The following is a 17,237-nucleotide window of genomic DNA, read 5'->3' on the forward strand; positions in this document are numbered from 1 at the left end:
TACTAAATGGACATCCTTTGGGATGAGTGCTCATGACTACGTACATATTTTATGTAAACCAGTCACAAGTAAGAGAGGGTGGGGTTTCAGGTAAAAGAGGCAGCTGATAGGATCCCCTGTCTCTGTCATCAGGCTGCCATCTCTTTGGTAAAGCACAGTACACAAAAGTGAAAGTAATTTTGTGTGTGTGTTTGTGTGTGTGTGTGTGTGTGTGTGTGTGTGTGTGTGTGTGTGTGTGTGTGTGTGTGTGTGTGTGTGTGGTGAGTTTATTTTCATCAGTTTTGTAAATTAAAGCAAAAGCATGCATGTTGTCAACAGCTGACAATATTTGATTTGGGGGTGAATACACATAACATAGATTTACAATGTATTGTCCCACATGTTTATTTATTCTTTCATTCATTTAAATAATTCATTTATGTAATTAGGGCTGCAAATAACTTTTTTTTTCATTTTCTCTGTCAATTATATTTTTGAATAAACTTCAAACATTTGGTCTATACAATATCATAAAACAGTATTAGTTACCCATCACTAGCTCAAGTTGACATCAACAGAAAAATCCCAAAATATCCAATTTACAATAATGTAAGACAAGAAAAAGCAACAAATTCTCACATTTGAGAGGCTGAAACCATCAAATGTTTGGCTGATTAATGGATTATCAAAATAGTTGCAGATTAACTTTCAACTAATTGTTGTGTATGTGTGCAGATAATATTCAACACCCACACTTGCATAAAAAAAAGTATAGGTATTTGGGATGAAGGACATGAAGATCATGAAGTTTGTTTTTAAAAAAAATCTATTTAATGTTTATTTTATAGGGACAAGGATGGATCACATGCCACTGTTTTCATACTCTGTTTGCAAAGCCTGTCCCTAGATGAGCCTCACTTAGGAACCTCCTCTGATAGAAAAAAAACTAGCCTACTACTATTTGTAAATTTCATGATTCCACTCTGGATAATCTTGTGACTTTAAGTATTATACTTTCAATTAAAATCCTGCTAAATCTGCAATAGCATCACCAAAACTGAAGTTCCGTTGGATAAAAATGCAGGGAAACCTCAAAAAGAAGCTCTGTAAAGAGCGACATGGAAGATAATGAACTGGCTCCACATTAGAGAAGAAAATCCTTTTCCCCACATTTGAATATAAAAATGAGTTTTAGCTCCTCATTGTGGATCATCATCATTTGGAGATAATTTGGTTTTAAACCAGTTGATGACAAAAAAAGTGCAGATTCTGTGTAAACTTTGATTTAGGATTAAGGCTGAGCTGCAAACTAATGAGGTAGTGATTATCATTTCATTATTGTAAATAGAAAATAAAATCTGAGTAAAAGGAAATGAATGAAAAACTAACTCTGGCAGGAGCTTCTTTGAGAAATAATCTGTATTCATTTATTTTATTTAAGCAATATCACACTGTAAAACACATTACTAGTAAAAGATATAAAATTTTGCCTCTTAAATAAAAATATAACCTAGCAACATCAGCACAACATAGCTTATTAAATGCATAAAAATGGCCCCTGTGAGTGTTATAATGTATTTTGTTATGATTTAATGTGTACGTAGCATTTTACTGCTAATTTTCATTATTTTTTTATCTGTTGGGTAGTTATAATCATTAACAATGAATCATATTTTATTAGCAATCATATACTTCTTTAAATGCAAAAAGTAACTCTATCTTTCAGATAGGCTAAATGTAATGGAGTAGTAGTATAATGTAGCATGAAGCAGAAATGTTAAAATAAAGTACCTAAAATATCTATTTCAGTACAGTACTTGAGTAAATGTACTTAGTTACATTCCACCATTGGAAATAATGAAAAAAAAGGTTCAGATGCAAAATAAAATGATTTTGTTTCCTGAAACCATAACACATGATGAGTAATCCTGACAAAGGTATCAGGATGAACATTTTTTGCCTGCAGCCACTGTATCTACACAACCTCAGTGTTTCCCTCGGAGAAACATTTGTTTTTCTTAAGTGAAGGTTTGGTGGCAAAATGCAGCAGCAGACTTCTGCAGCCAGGGGACCGTGGATGGTGTGAACACGCCCCTGGAAGTCATGAATAATGCCCGTTCAGCTGAGCTCATGGAGGCGATGTCTCTTTAAGAGTCTCAGCCTCTGCAGAAACAATCGTACAACCCCCCAACAAGTCATCGGACCTGTCAATCATCCGGTCGGCGCCCTTTGATGCCTAGTGTCTTGGGCTCAAATGAGCTGTTTGCTGTTGTAGGGAAACATTAGTCCTCTACCGACCAACCAGCCGGGGGACGCCACATCTCAACTTTTTTTCTGTATGCGGTGGGGGTTTCTGCACTTTGGAGGCGCCCCAGACTGAGGAGATTTAACGCAAAAGTCCCCTGATTCTTTTCTTTATTTATACTTTCTTGTTATTGTTATTTTGTCCTCTTTTTTTTTAAAAAAAGTGTGAAATATCGCAAGGGGGGACGTAGACATGCCTCAGCTCAGCAGCGGCGGCGGGGACGACCTGGGAGCGAATGATGAGATGATATCGTTCAAAGACGAAGGAGAGCAAGAGGAGAAAATCCAAGAAAATGCGTTCACGGAGAGAGACCTGGCCGACCTCAAGTCCTCTCTGGTGAACGAGTCGGAAATAAATCAAAGTCCGAACGCAGCGGTAGGTGGCACAGAGTGTGTGTGAGTGCATATATACAGAGAGAGAGAGAGGGAGAGTGTGTGAAGTGTGTATGAAAGCTTGTTTTATTTTACACGCTGCTGACAAGCGTTGAATGAGGCCAAAATGAATTGCCTTCAGGGTTACAGTAGTGAAATTCCCAGGCTGCCAGAGGTTTACTAGCCAACAGGACAGGGATGCTATCGCCTATCAGAGGTGAACAAAAAGAAACACAACATAAACTAGGCCTATGATATAGTCACTCTCACTCTCTGGCACTCCATAGAACTTGTGTGGTTGTTTTAATTCGGGGCAAATCGCCTTTTTCTTTACTTTTTTCTTGTATTCACTGAGCCTGTATTTGTTGTCGGTCCCTTCCAGGCGGTCAGACGGGGACAGCAAGGCGAGCAGAGGGGCTTCGCAGAGAAACACCGGGAGCACCTTGACGGTGGTAAGAACAAGAAAACTAAAAACACAAACACAACTCGCTCTCATCCGGTTTGAGTAGCCACTATACTATCTGAGGAAACGACTGAGAAGCGATGAATCCCCCCACCTCAGATACACTGTGTCAAAGTAAGGAGTATTTTGGTCACGGGGACACGTGTTGCTGCATTAAAACTACCTTCAAGGAGTTTGTTTTCAGGTGTACACTGCAAAAAGACGTCCGTCACCGTCGTCAGCTCTCTACATTATCTCTCAAATCTATCACTTGGTGATGAGATTTCCTCTGTCTCTGTTTCAAAGTAGCTCGACTCAAGAGAGACTGACGTAGAAATGATCTGCTTTAAATGTGTTTAAAAGTTATTTATTGAAACATGGACTCTGGCTGAGATAATTACCCTCTCCAGCAGAACATAGCAAATATTTTTAAGTGTGTCTTTATACTGACAGCGTGATCTTCCCTACGTTCATGTATTTCAACACCCTTTAGATTTACAGGCTTTTTGAGAGTCAACCCTTGACATTTTTTGCAGTGTAGCTCTTGCCAGACTTTGCCAAAAGTGGTGTCAGCCAGGTTCCTTGAGAGATTTATTTGAGCTTTTTTTCTCTTTAAGGATACCACCCAAAAGAACAGAGCGATTCCACTTTAGCTCCCATACATGGCAGTTTTAATTACAGGCCTCACTGTAGGCTGTAGTCAGTTAAAAAACTAATTTCAGTCATTTCTAAACGGAAAAATCTTCCCTCATTGTTTCTTTGAGCAAAATCCTCATCATATGTGGATTTGTGGTCACATGTGCACCTATTTGAGGGGGTCTTGAAGAAAAAGTGAAACCCACAGAAAAACATTTTGCACCACCCTGAATGATGGTGATTGCATTATTTCATTCTCTGTAACACTGTTTCTGGCCACGTTTTTGGCACCTTCTGAAAAGCTCAGCAGTGACAGGTGATCAGACTGGAACAATAAAAAAAAAAAAAAAAAGTTCAGTGTTTCTCTCTGTATCTCATACAGACCAGGTGTAATCTGGTTATAGCTGACCCACAGAGAGGCCTCTGATGCTTAATATGGGTGGTGGTGAGAGATAAATTAACACATAGGCAACAGGAGTTCACGCCTCTCAGGCTAGGTGACGCTTGTAACGCTTTTGTCTCAAGTATTGTAGTCTGTGCTCATACAAGGATATAACATGTAGTAACTAGAACACTTGTAAATAGTTGACCTACTTTGTATGCACGCTTATTTTGGATGTCAAGTTTTTCTTTTTGTTCTGAGACACACAGCTAAATCTTTTTTACAACATTGTAGGAGTAAGTATCAGATTTTATTTTATTTTAAATCTTTACATGTTTCTCTTACTCCCTAGTTAACCGATACCTGCCCCCTCAGAGACATTCGAAAATAAAGGAAAACTTGTACAAACTGGAAATTTAGATAGTCCCATTAAAAAAATATTGAAGTTTTTGAGTTTGTAACTCTTGTTTTTCTCTTTTTCGTGTCTGACCTCAGTGTCGAAGCAGCAAGATGGAGGCATGTACAAGACACCGGCGTATCCTGGGTATCCATTCCTGATGCTGCCCGACCCCTATCACCCCAACAGCTCAGTTTCTCCATCTGTAAGTCGACTTCTGTTTGATTTTTTGATTTTTGATTTTTTGCTGGCTGCAGTGCACTGGTCACTGTTTTATCTCCAAATGGTTTCTTGTGTTAGTAGCTGTGGGCAGTCTGTGGTCCTTATCTGCTCTTGTGGATGTCCTACTTTAGACTGCAGTGCAAGTTTGTGCACTTCAGCTACTATTTGTATTCTCTGGTATCAAACACCGAACACATGGTTTTTTTTGTGCTTCAAGAAGGAAACAAGCTTCATTTGATGAACTTTTTTAATAATATTCAGTGTTGGCGGTGATGCTCTTTCCATAGTAGCTCACCACTGCTGAGGAAATAAGAAAGGCACATACATTCAGGGATGAAAATATTTGAGCCAGAGTGTCCGTATAGTAGTAGTTTTTTATTTTTGCCTGAAGCAAATATCAGAATTCAGTAGTAAGAGAGATGGTGTGGACATGACGGGCGATAAAGTGGCTGTGATTTTTTTCTGGTCTGTCTAGATAAAGGCATGAACATTTCCTCAGGGTATTTCTGCTTTTTCCTCATAATGTTTTTGTTCATATGATGTTGCAAATTTCTAAACTCACATCAGCTGAAAAATCAGCAAGATCTTCCTTATTAGATGCAATTGGCGTACTGTGGTCTCAACTAGGGTTTCTCTGAGACTTAACTTCTCACAAAAATACCATTTGTACCGTTTTATATAAACAGTCTAATGATTCTTTTGTTGCTAATTAAGATTTGACAGATAAGAGTGTTTTGAAATAGTAGTAGATTAATCTCAGTTATCTGTCTGCAAACAGGTACTATATGAATTTTTAAATATTGATAATAGTTAAGCTTTTTTTTTTTTTTTTTTTGCAATTGATATACCTCTGTCAATTTAGCCCAAGAAACACCTCCCTCACCTCTTCACACCGCAAAGCAGAAACAATCAATTTATATATCTGTACAGTAAATCAACCTGCCGGTAGGTTAACACAGTGAAGGTTAATTTAGTTTCCAAAGAGGCTCCGTCAGTGTGAGATCACAGTCTCACTGCAAATCAGTCGCAAACTTTACATATGTTCTAATTTGGCTTTGAACTGTGCTGTTTCCCCTCTAACTGCCTTATAAAATGAAGCGGTCTTAAAAACACAGCGAAATGAAATCAAAGTGCCGCAGCCTCACGAGGGAAAAGCAGAAAAAGAGCTTGTTTTTGTTTACGCCTTTGCTGAAGTTGGAATATGATTGATGTCGTCATCATGAACCGTTTCACATGACGTGTTCCATCTGTTTGTACCCGGGTGAATGACAAGAGGTTTGTTGCAGCCTTAATAGCTGTTCTATGTGTTAAACCGCTAAAAGAAACATCAGAAAGACTCGTGGAAGGATTTCAAGTATGCAGTATCACTCATCCAGCCAGACAGCCCTAAAAAATTAATCATAAAATCCCTTCAAGTCACCCATAAGAACCAATATCCATGGATAGGCTGACTAATTGCACCAAACATGAGCGGTTGTGCCTAATTCATTTTTCACGTGCTGTGTAATCCTGTTGCCTGAATTAACCCCCTGCTCTAGTCGACAAGACGTTGCTAAACAGCAGAGACACCTGTTTGTGAGATCACATTTACTGTAGGCTGGTCTAATACGAGGCATAGTGAATGAGGAATCGGCTTTATGGCCAGAAAATGTGATTTTATTTTTTTTTTTTAATTAGTTACTACATTTTTTCTAATGACACCTTGAAGTTTCTGAGCCATGTTTGCACCACTGTCTTCCTCAATGTCTGACCCAGCTGTTAGTCCCTGGATGTTTTGAATGGGTCGTTGAAGGGTCAAAAAAAAGAAGCTGATTGTTGTTACACTCTCCCAAATAAAATCATTCCCCTAAAAATAGCTCAAGCTCCACGGAATTTAAAAAAAAAAAATTTTTTTAAGCTCTTGTCTTTTTCTGTGAATCCATTTCTCCACCAGAGGTTTGACAGTATAAAGTAAAATACAATGATATGAAATAGAGCTTTCAAGTAAACAGAGGGAACCCTCTCTATGTCGATTCTCGATTGGACTATAAAATACTTTTACACTTGAATAATATATATGTTCTTCGTCTAGTTTAACTTTAAACCAGAAGCTTTGATTTTTTGGAAAAAAATTGTCTTTTAAAGATGTTTTTATTTTCTATTGGAAAGAAAATCTGACAGAAAGCTAGCACTACTTGTTCGGGCCCTATTTTTATTCCTAAAAGCATGAACGATACACACACAGACAACATTTACGTTAGCGTCGTCCTTAAGTCTGTCACTCATAAACCTACACTGAGATAATTGAATGAACTACTAGTACGAGCGAGTGTACTCGTATTTCCTTAAACATCTTTATACTTGTCGTTGCATAACACAGTACATCCGGCATCACGTTAGACAAACACGGTGAGCAAGTGTGATGGTATTTGTCGTTCATCAATGTGTCTCCACCTCTTTTATCTCTCTCTCACAATCTTCTCTTCTCTTCTCTTCTCTTCTCTTCTCTTCTCTTCTCTTCTCTTCTCTTCTCTTCTCTTCTCCAACCCTGGAGTGCCAACCGCAAAGCCTCTCAGAGATTGTGTTTGTTGAGGGTGGGATGGGGGTGGGGTGGGGGGGTTAGTGGTGGCAAGATAAAGAGCACTTTCTTTCCCTGTGTGTCTTCGAGACTCCACACAATGCTCACTTGTTGCTGCTTCCCTTGTAATTAGCCCGCTGGTTGTGAAGCGGTAGCGACGTATCAGGCCCCGTCTACCTGCCACTTGAAAGGCCCGAGAATAGTGGTTAAGAAGTTTTGGGGGGGGGGGGGGGGGTGATTATGGATGGAAGAGATGGATCAGAAACTATAGGTCTGGGAGTCTGACAGAAAAAAAAAGGGCGGTTTGGTGTTTTTCTAGTGTTGTGATGTTAATATGGGACACGGCGACGCATGTTACATCTCGTGTCTGGCTGCTGTCCTTCAGTCTTGGCATAGTGACTTTGAAAGTTTCACAATTTGCAAGTAGTTTCTTATCACAGTGTTGGCATTTCTAGGAAGAAACCCTTCTATTATATTTTTTGAGTAATCATTTAGTTTCTAAATGTATATATGAATATTTAATGTAAACATTATGTAAAAAGCAGCAAATACTCACATTCAAGGAGATGGAAGCATAGTTATAAGAATTGTTGATAATTTTTGTCCAGTTGATTTATTGACTAATTGTTTCCGCTTTGATTATTTTATAGGGCCTTTCCAGTGATAAGAATGTAGACACTAAATCATCCGTCTCTGGCTGTCTCTGTCTTTGCTCCTGTGCCCCATGTTGATATCTCATCAATGAGTTGATGAGTTGTCCCAAAAGTTGATGCATTTAACTTAAATTAAATTAAATATTGATTCAATTTGGCCAATCTATTCATAATCAGTCAGTAAATCGCTTAATCGATCAAGTGTAAATTAATCGGCAACCACTGAGATAGTGGATCATTTGTTAAGGTGATTTCTAACATTCTCTAGTTTCAGCTGATCAAATGTGAAGCTCTTTTGGTTTTAGAGCATTACTCAGACAAACTATGACATTTGAAGATATTTCCTTTGGCTCTGGGAAATTGTTAGGGTCGATTATCTGATGTTTTAAGTATGCTAAACAATTATTCCTGAAAATAATGTGTGATTAATTCTCTTATTGTGTTATTATCTGCTGTTTTTGCATCCAGTTTGTTGAGAGGCAGTGATGGTAATCTTACATACATCTGTGGAAGAATGAATATTCTCAGAATTTACCAGCTAAGTTGACAAACAACAGTTTCTCAAAACCTTTGCATGTTCCCATAAACTGCTGCAAACTGTTGAACTCATTGTGAGAGCATCAGCTGAATGACTGTAAGGCAGATATTAATTGTAATATTTGCCTGTGTGTGTTTCTTTCCCCCTTCCTTGGGTAAACCATGTGGGTTTATCTTCCATCATAAGAGTATTTTTTTTATGTGTGGTTATTTATGACATTTGAATACTGGCCTCCCTCAAAGGAGGTTTGAATCTGTCTGAAGATGCACAACCACGACCATCAGGGGTCAGATTGCATTTCATAGAACATAGAACAGCAGCAAAAAAAACAAAACAAAACAAAAAACAAGAAACCCCAAGAGCTGCTGTTGTTCTAAAAAGATTAACATGGTATTTTCCATGTTCAACTGAAAAAGATTTTCTGAAGTGGACAAAAGGATGGATAAATTACACCCCTTTTTTTTCTGGTGGTTTTGTTAACATCGCATGTTCTCGCACTTCTCTGTTGAGAAGTCATTTTTACAAAGCGGCTGTACACTGGAAAGGCTCCTTCTCCCATTCAGCGATAATACTCGTATTACAGCATTTCATGGGGCATTTCACTGTTGTTATATTAATGGAGATATCAGCCGTCCTCTCAGAGGAAGTGGCCAAAGAAGGAGATTTGTGGGATTCAGAGATAAGACTAAACTCCCTCAACTTGTTGTCTTTGGATAAAGCTTTATCCGGAGTGTGTAAGGCAGTGCATATTGTGTTTGTGTGTGCGCGTGGTTGCTGTTTAAGTTCATTACACTAAGTAATTTGTATGTATCTAAGGTTTTGGCATGCTTTGTGTGTGTGTGTGTGTGTGTGTGTGTGTGTGTGTGTGTGTGTGTGTGTGTGTGTGTGTGTGTGTGTGTGTGTGTGTGTGTGTGTGTGTGTGTGTGTGTGTGTGTGTGTGTGTGTGTGTGCCTTCATCTGCATGTTTTCTCCTCAAGTTTGTTGCCTTAAGCTTGTGTTTGTATCCAGGGTTCATGGTGTGTTTTGTGTGCTAATGTTTTGTGTGTGTGTGTTTAGCCAGACTGTGTGGATGCTGCATGTGTGTCAGACCTTCACTGGCTGTGCGTATAATGCTGTGGATTACCAGAAGACAGTGTTTTTGAAGGGATCATCAGTCTTTGTCGTCTCAAGGAGTCAAACCCCAGCAGAGGGGAGATTGTCAATAAAAATAACAGAGTGTTTTTCTCTCTTCAGCATCCACCTATCTTTCTCCCAACTCCCTTTGCTGTTTGCACGTATCCACCTCTTTTTTTTTTATTTATTTATTTTTTTTTTTTTTCATCTGTGCTGTTTTCATCATCCTAGTTGGATCTAAGCATCGATTTCCTCCAGTTCAGCTTTCTTTCTTCATTTTTTTTACTCTTACAAAGCTCCAGAATCCGCATTAATCTTGAGTTTCAGGGAAGCATAATAGGCATAGGAACATCACACTCAACCTGAAGGACCTGGCTGTCAGAAAGCAACCACCCTGCTGAAATGTTTTTAAGCAACTTGCTGAATCTTTACCAGCTCAGGGAGTGCTGCAGTGTTGCTGATGTGTTACATTATCATCATCGTGTTAGTAGCTGCTGATTATGGTTTGTGAAAGAGTTTTCATAGAAAGTGGACAGAGAATGAATAGACAGAAGGGCTTGGGAAGGAGAGAAGAAGAACAGTGTGAGAGTGAATGACAGTGTTTCTATGTTGTGGTCTGTTTGCATTCATTTCAGCTTGCTATTAACCTTATGACCATACCTTTTTAAATAAAGGTCTTTGCTCATAAACAGATAACAGTCTAACAGATTAGTGTTTCCCCTAAAAGTTCTGATATTAGTGTATTAGTATTAGTTATTTATAGGGATGGAGGAGAAACAAATGGTTTTGGTTATTAATAGACCAAACTTCATGCAACAGTTCACCTGCAGTCTAATATTTCAGAACCTCTTGCTACGGAGCACTATTAACTGAACAATGAACAATAGTTATCCTTTCACTTCCATAACTCAAGCTCCACTTCCTGCAGCTGCTTCACAATAAAAGTTTGATTAATGTTAATTCTAGTTATTGTTATTCCTGCTTTGCTGCAGTGGACTTGAGCGCTGATAAAACAAATGATGGCAGAAAACGGAATGACTCCTCTGTGTGAGATCAAAGTAAGAGCAGGAGCAAAGTATTAGAAGAAGTCATGTTGCCTGATTCTTGTCAGAGATTGGTGGGTGTTTGGTCAAAGATTTGTGGTTATTAGTAATGTATACCCATATGAGTTTGTTGTGTCTACTGTCTCCTTTCGTTCAGTTTGAAAAATCCATTTTGGATTGAAGTTTGCATTTTAGAGTAGCGTTAACTTGTTTAAATCAAAGTGGATTTTTCCATCTGAAAACCTTAAAAAAAAAAACACACAATTAAACATCTTAATGTAACAAGGAATGATGAAGCTCCCTGTGGAGACCTTTTTGGCAGGTTATTGTCTGAAAATTGAGAGGCTGTTAAATGACTGATATTCTGCTGCATGCAGTTTTATTCATTGTCAGAGAGGCTGTGAAACTCCCTGTGATGTGGTCATGAGAAGACGTCAACAAGCTCAGAAGACAATACACTGCTCTACAACACTTTCCCGCTCACTGTACCTGGACATTGACTGTAAAAGGCTTACTGTTAATTTGGGAAAACAGTAAAATGTTTGTTTACAATGCTTTTTGACAACATGTAAACTTAGTCACCGGAATTTACAAGTCAGCATATAGCAGCGCTGTGTAGAAAGGGCAGCATTGTTGTATCATTTGGGGGAAATTCCTGCTCATTTGACATCTCATTTCACAGACTAATATTGAAAATTGACAGGAAGGCTGCTAAGAGACAGTTTACATGTTTGGGAAAGGTAGGGGTAAAACGTCGTCATTGCCAAGACTCTAATTGCTAAGCTTCGAAAATCTCAACTATCTCAGCTGTCAAAGTGTCCCTTCATGGTTTTTAAGCAAACCAAACCAGTGTTGTTAGAATTTCCAAATCTAACAACATACAAGGAAATGGCAGTTTTACTGTGTTTTCCCACTTCAACTGATGGCTTGTTTGCATTTTCATTTTTTATTATGTTGGTGGAAGTTAAAGACTCGTGTTTGTAGCACATAAACTTTTTCATATGCCTCCGCCTCTTCCTTGCCTCCATTCAGAAATCAGTTGCTGTTGCTAACAAGCTCCCCTCCCCATCCCCTTTTCCGCCTCCTTGTATCTTTCAAATAATACCAGGTCGATCCTCCAAGATCAAGGGAAGGGTATGTGTGTGTGCAAGTCTCTAGGATCTTGCCACTTCCTTGTTTCCCATTGTACTGTGGTGTTGACAGGGGGGTTATTCAGCCAGCCCCTAGTCCCTTGGTAAACAATGGCAGCAACACAGGCTGAGGCCTCCCTAATCCCCCCTTCACACAGACCCAGGGGCTGGGATGAGCAGCACTGGGGCCTCCCTGCCTCTGACTGGCTACGATAAGGACCCTGCCGCTTGGATTTAAGAGGCCTAAAAGAAAAGCAGCTTTCACGATAAGGCAGCAAAAGCTGGGGTCGGATGGAAACCTTGCATCTCCAAATGTTGTTTTAAGTACTGTTTTTAAAAAAAAACAAAAAAAAACAACATATATGTATATATACACATCAAGACAAGTTTAAAGTAACATCTGTGTTACTTCACATACATATTGTCCAAGTAAAAGACATGTGTAAAAAAGCTACCAGTGTTGGAGTTTCTAGTGTGTTGAGAGCTATGGGACGGTGGAACTGGCAGAGTCTTAACTGGCCATTGTGGTGATGTATGTAAGTGCGAGATTATGATTGTTTATAGTCTCAGATTATTGAGTGAAATGAGGTTGACAATAGGGCAGCAAATCTCCATTGTTGCTCTTTGGCAAACATGCAAAAATCCTTGTTCTTCTTTCCTCATTCACATCAAATAATAAGCATTTGAACCTTGAAAATGCCTTGCAGAAGAATGAAAAAACACAGGTTTGCACACGGTTGATGCTCTAACATCATCCTTGACAGTACTTAAAAGTTAGTAAATCAGAGAGAAATAAAATGTATGTATATGTTCAGTGGTTTCCTGACCTAATGAGATCAGGAGAAGGGCTGCAACTGAAGATAATTCAAATTGTCAATTTATCAAAATTTTAGCCCATTAACTTGTTTTGATCAACTAATTGGTTAATGGATAAATTGCTTCAGTGCTAATCTGGAGCGAAAAGCCAATGAAGCCTCTGATGTCTACGTTTAACCAGCATCATGTGTCAATGAAAGACATGAAATACCAAGGAAAAGTCATTATATCTCTCGTAGAGAAATCCCAAACCAGTGCTTTCTCTCGGATCGCAGATATACATTTAATTACTAAATATCTGTGTGAGTGTGTGGACTTGTGTGTGAGTGGTTGGCATGTTCAATCAGTCTTAGGGAGATCGGGGCCCCTACTGCTTCGGAGAGGGACAAGAAATATAAGCAAAAGATCAAAATAAATTTGGATCTAGACAGATAAAAAGACCATAAAGAGAGAGTTTAAAGACGGAGGGCTGGAGAGGTAAAGAGAGCATTATAGAGGGAGGGGAAAGGGAGGGGAGGGAGATTAAAATACAAATGACCATAAGAGCTTTCTCATCGCCCTGCCGACTTTGAAGTTGCGGGCTGTGAAGACACCTAAAGAAAAACTGTTCGGAAGACTATTTCAAGAGCGGAAATGTTAAAAGAATATCAGAAGAGGAAAAAACCCCCTTGGATGGCCCCGAGGTGTTTACACCTGTAATTATTCATCCACTTATTTCTTTCTCCCGCATAGGGAAGGTAGGACGGGGGAAATGGTAGAGCAGTAAAAGACAGGTGTTGGCAAAGGAAGTGTGGGTTTGTTTGATTGATATTCTTAACTGTTTTTCTCGTTTTATACATTCAAACGTGTCAACACAGACAAAATGTGATATGTCGACTGTTTTTGTTCACACAAACCATCTCTGAGCAGAACATCAAATTGATTTTGATACCTTGCTGCAGTTGGTATGGAATAACTAAGAACAAGAAGCGGAGACGGTTGGTAACCTCATGTGGTGGTTGCTAGTGCTTATGTTTCTCTAAAGTAAGACCACATTTCCCATAATTCCTCCCCCGCTTCCTGTCACCAAGACGATGCTAGAGGTCAAACGTGTTGAAGGATGGGTTTTTTTTCCCATCTACCTTTCACTTTTGCCGCCATCAGCCACTGAAACAAAAAGTGAGAGTTTCAGCTTCATTTTAGTGGCCATCTTCAATTTTCATGCTGTAAAGTGATCTCCCGCTCTGTTGTAATGCAACATATCAGACTAACTCTGACCCGGTGGTATGGAGCATGCAGTTCAGGCGAGATTCAGTTAGATACTTAATGGTTACAGGCATTTATGTATCACATTCTCAGACTCCAGATTGTTAAATTTGAGGATTTGCCACTTTACTGCACATTGGGAGATGAGCAGTTTTTTTTTTTATGTGTTCACTTTCTTGTGGCCTCTCTCTTGATACTTTAAGGTGTATAGACAAATCATTCCTTGCTGGGATTTCGAGGGAGGGTGGAGAGAGGTCAAATGACGAGTTTAGAGTTGCGCCTGAGTCACCTTTGTGTGTCACAAGTCCACTCATCGTTTAAAACCATGTGAGAAGAGTAGTGAAAGAGAGAGTAACAGGTTTAACTGTTGCTTCTTTTTCACTGCGATGGAATCCTACAACTCTCAGCACTTCCAGTTAATTTGAGCTATGGTGGTCATTTAAGATGGACAGCCTTTGTTTATTTAAAATTTAATAAGAGGAAGTGAGAGAGAGGAACTTATTGTTTGGGCCCCAGTATTTGTCTGGGAGGTCTTCAGGAGGTGTTCGTGTGCGTGTGTGTGTGTGTGTCTGTGTGTGTGTGTGTGTGTGTGTGTGTGTGTGTGTGTGTGCGTGCGCGCGCGCGCGCGCATGTGTGAGTTGCGGGATGATACACTAAGGTGAGTCATTGGCCGATAGAGCGAAACCATGCAGTTTCCCCTGTGTTGTTGTTTACAGAGTGAGCTGTCCAGGCCTCCCAGATGTGTGTTCTCAGCTTGCAGTTAATCAGTGACAGCATTGTCTCTCCTCCACACCAGTGGATATCAAAGTAGTCACACATACCTACTCATTCATGCTGCACACCTAGTTTGTTTGAAGGTTGTCGGATCATTTAATAAAAATATGAAACCCACAACAAAGTCTGCACAATTTAAAGCACTAGTAAATCACTCTGAGACCTTCAGGTTGTGGATTGGAACTCCTTCCGAATATATGAAGCTTAAAAAAATGTGGTTAGGCTTTAGAAAAGACAATTGTAATGTAATTAATGAGCTCAATGAGTCCTCAATATTGCTGATATCCTCAGCCATAGTTATCAGAAACAGCTTTGTTTAGCCGGTCACTTTAATTAGACCTGTAAACACAGACCCATGTCACAAAGTTTGTGGATTAGTGGGCCACTCTCACAACCTGCAAACATGTTGAAACCCTCCTCCCTCCCATGTCCCGGGTCAGTGAGGAGTTTCAATGTACACAAATAAATCTTTGCCTTTTAGCCTGCGTGTATCTTGTGACATTTGAAGTGGAAATACTGGCTTTTGTTATTATTAAGTGTGTGCATGTATTCAAATAAACAATTAAAATGCCTCGGGGAACATTTAGCTGTAATAACACAAAGGCTTTTTTAATTTGTCTACCTGCAAATGAAAGAATAGACATTCAGATCAAACAGTTTTAATCCATGCATTGATAAATCTGTGATAAGCACGTGTCTGCATCCACTTTTACTAAATCCATGCATCTACCTTTTCTTTATTACTCACAGTATGTTAATTTTGCATAAATAAACTACAGTGTTTATATCTATTTAATCCAATTCGGAATCTGTATTACTGTCATTGGAAACCTGCAGCATCCAGTTTTGCCATTTCAAGAGCATTTATTTCCAGCTTGAATTGTCCAAAGTGTTCATAAGAGAATATACACATTGAATATAAATTCCTGACAGGTTTGCAGCTGTTTTCTGACAAATCAAATGATGGTGATTATACTCTGTGGGTTTCTGTGAGAATGAGAGGTTTTTTTTAAGAAATCACATGACCTGTGGGAATTAGTCTTGTTTCATTTCCTTTTTGCTACTGTCAATAATCAGCGTGTTAAACAGTCACTACCTCTCTAGATTAGTAGAGGTTGACACTCCACATATTGCAATGTGCTCACATACATAATTACCCAGTACTTTCCAAAAAAAAAATGAAACCAAATGAAATTAGATTCTTTCAAGAATAAATCTTAGGTGCATTCACTTAACCAGGAATTTGCCTTGATGAGCTGTATGTCAGATCATTTACACCAATGTGACATGAAAAGGTGGAATGAAATGATTGTGCAAAGCCCAATCACTAAAAACACCCTGCTCAAGATCAACACGGAAACTTAAGCTTAGCTTCATCTTCGGGCCACATCTCGCATCTTGCACATCCAGCAAACGCACATGACTTTCAAAGCAGTATTGAAGAAAGTTAAGAAGTTAAACCTTTGACACAACAGAGACGCTAAAATATCCACCAAAAAATTATTATTTCTGTAATGAAATGTAAGGGGTCATTTACCTCCACTCATGTTGATTTTGACATTATATGAGCTTGCAGTCTCAGCCACACATGGTGTGTTTGCCTTTGTGCCAGGGCTTTTACTGTTTGCAAACAGAGTCAGTGTGACGCCCTTATGTTATCATAGATGACAATTTGCCATGTGATCGGCCTCTTTCATCTGTCCTTGTAAGGAAGTTTACAACCTGTTTACTCTCTCCTACTGAGAGAGACTCGGTGTGTGTGGGTGTGTGTGTGTGTGTGTGTGTGTGTGTGTGTGTGTGTGTGTGTGTGTGTTTCTAGAGGGGTGGTAACTCACTTCACATCTCATTTTGATTGTGGATCTGGAATAGGGTGTAGTATAATACTATAGTAGATACAGTGCTTTGATTATTTTAGGTGCATGTCAGCGTGTGTTGTTCAGCTTTTCTTGGTCTTGATTGTTATTTATTAGTGCACCAACAGAACATTTCAAGATGAGACTTGGTGATACATTTCTACTCATCTACTGTAACTGACTTTCTGTCCTCTTTGTGCTGCTTTTAATCTGGGAATTCAAATGTATTCTACTCTTGCTTGAATTGGGAGTCCCTCTGTGCAAGTACTGTTCAAGTACAACAGTAGAAACTGTACAAATACGAATAAAGAGCCTGTGATCCCTATGAATAAGAACTTCTTTTTTATAAAGGCGCCATGAGAGTGTTTTGTTTATGCAGTAAATAATGACTGATTCATTGTTTCGTGCTTAAAATGTCATGAAATATTTAAAAGATGCCCTTCACAGTTTCCCCAAAGCCCAAGCTGACAGGTTCAAATTGCTTGTTTTGTCTGAGCAACGGTCCAAAACTCAAATATATATTTTTTTTTAAATCTTAGACTATTTGAAAACCGGAAAATGCTCACATTTAATATTTAACTGATAGATGCTGTAGTGGTATTGATCTTTTCATCTAATTGTCTACCAGAAGGTGAATAAGCCTATTTCCCAAAAGCTCAAACTATTCCTTTCTTCCATACAAACATATAAAAACAATGCCAACACAAAATACTGAATAACTTCATTACATTAATCAATGTTTAGATTAATCTTTCAGTTTAATGTGCTCTCAGGTCGTATC

The 17,237-nt window shown here is 38.9% G+C and overlaps 1 protein-coding gene across 11 annotated transcripts in view; it reads left to right on the top strand.

Moving 5' to 3' along the window:
• Positions 1-2,184: 2,184 nt before the first annotated feature.
• Positions 2,185-17,237, top strand: part of tcf7 (transcription factor 7) — a 73,147-nt gene continuing 58,094 nt past the window's right edge. For 6 of the 11 annotated variants that reach the window (XM_056397989.1, XM_056397992.1, XM_056397994.1 and 3 more), the window contains exons 1-3: positions 2,186-2,659; positions 3,038-3,107; positions 4,611-4,717. In XM_056397989.1, the coding sequence (XP_056253964.1) occupies positions 2,477-2,659; positions 3,038-3,107; positions 4,611-4,717 (360 nt within the window). In that variant the 5' untranslated portion in view covers positions 2,186-2,476. Of the gene's footprint in view, positions 2,660-3,037; positions 3,108-4,259; positions 4,412-4,610; positions 4,718-17,237 lie in introns of those variants that run through there. The other 5 variants (XM_056397985.1, XM_056397986.1, XM_056397988.1 and 2 more) reach the window with 2 other exon arrangements.

The sequence above is a fragment of the Seriola aureovittata genome, chromosome 15 (genome assembly GCF_021018895.1).
Source record: "Seriola aureovittata isolate HTS-2021-v1 ecotype China chromosome 15, ASM2101889v1, whole genome shotgun sequence".
Classification (NCBI taxonomy): Eukaryota; Metazoa; Chordata; class Actinopteri; order Carangiformes; family Carangidae; genus Seriola; species Seriola aureovittata.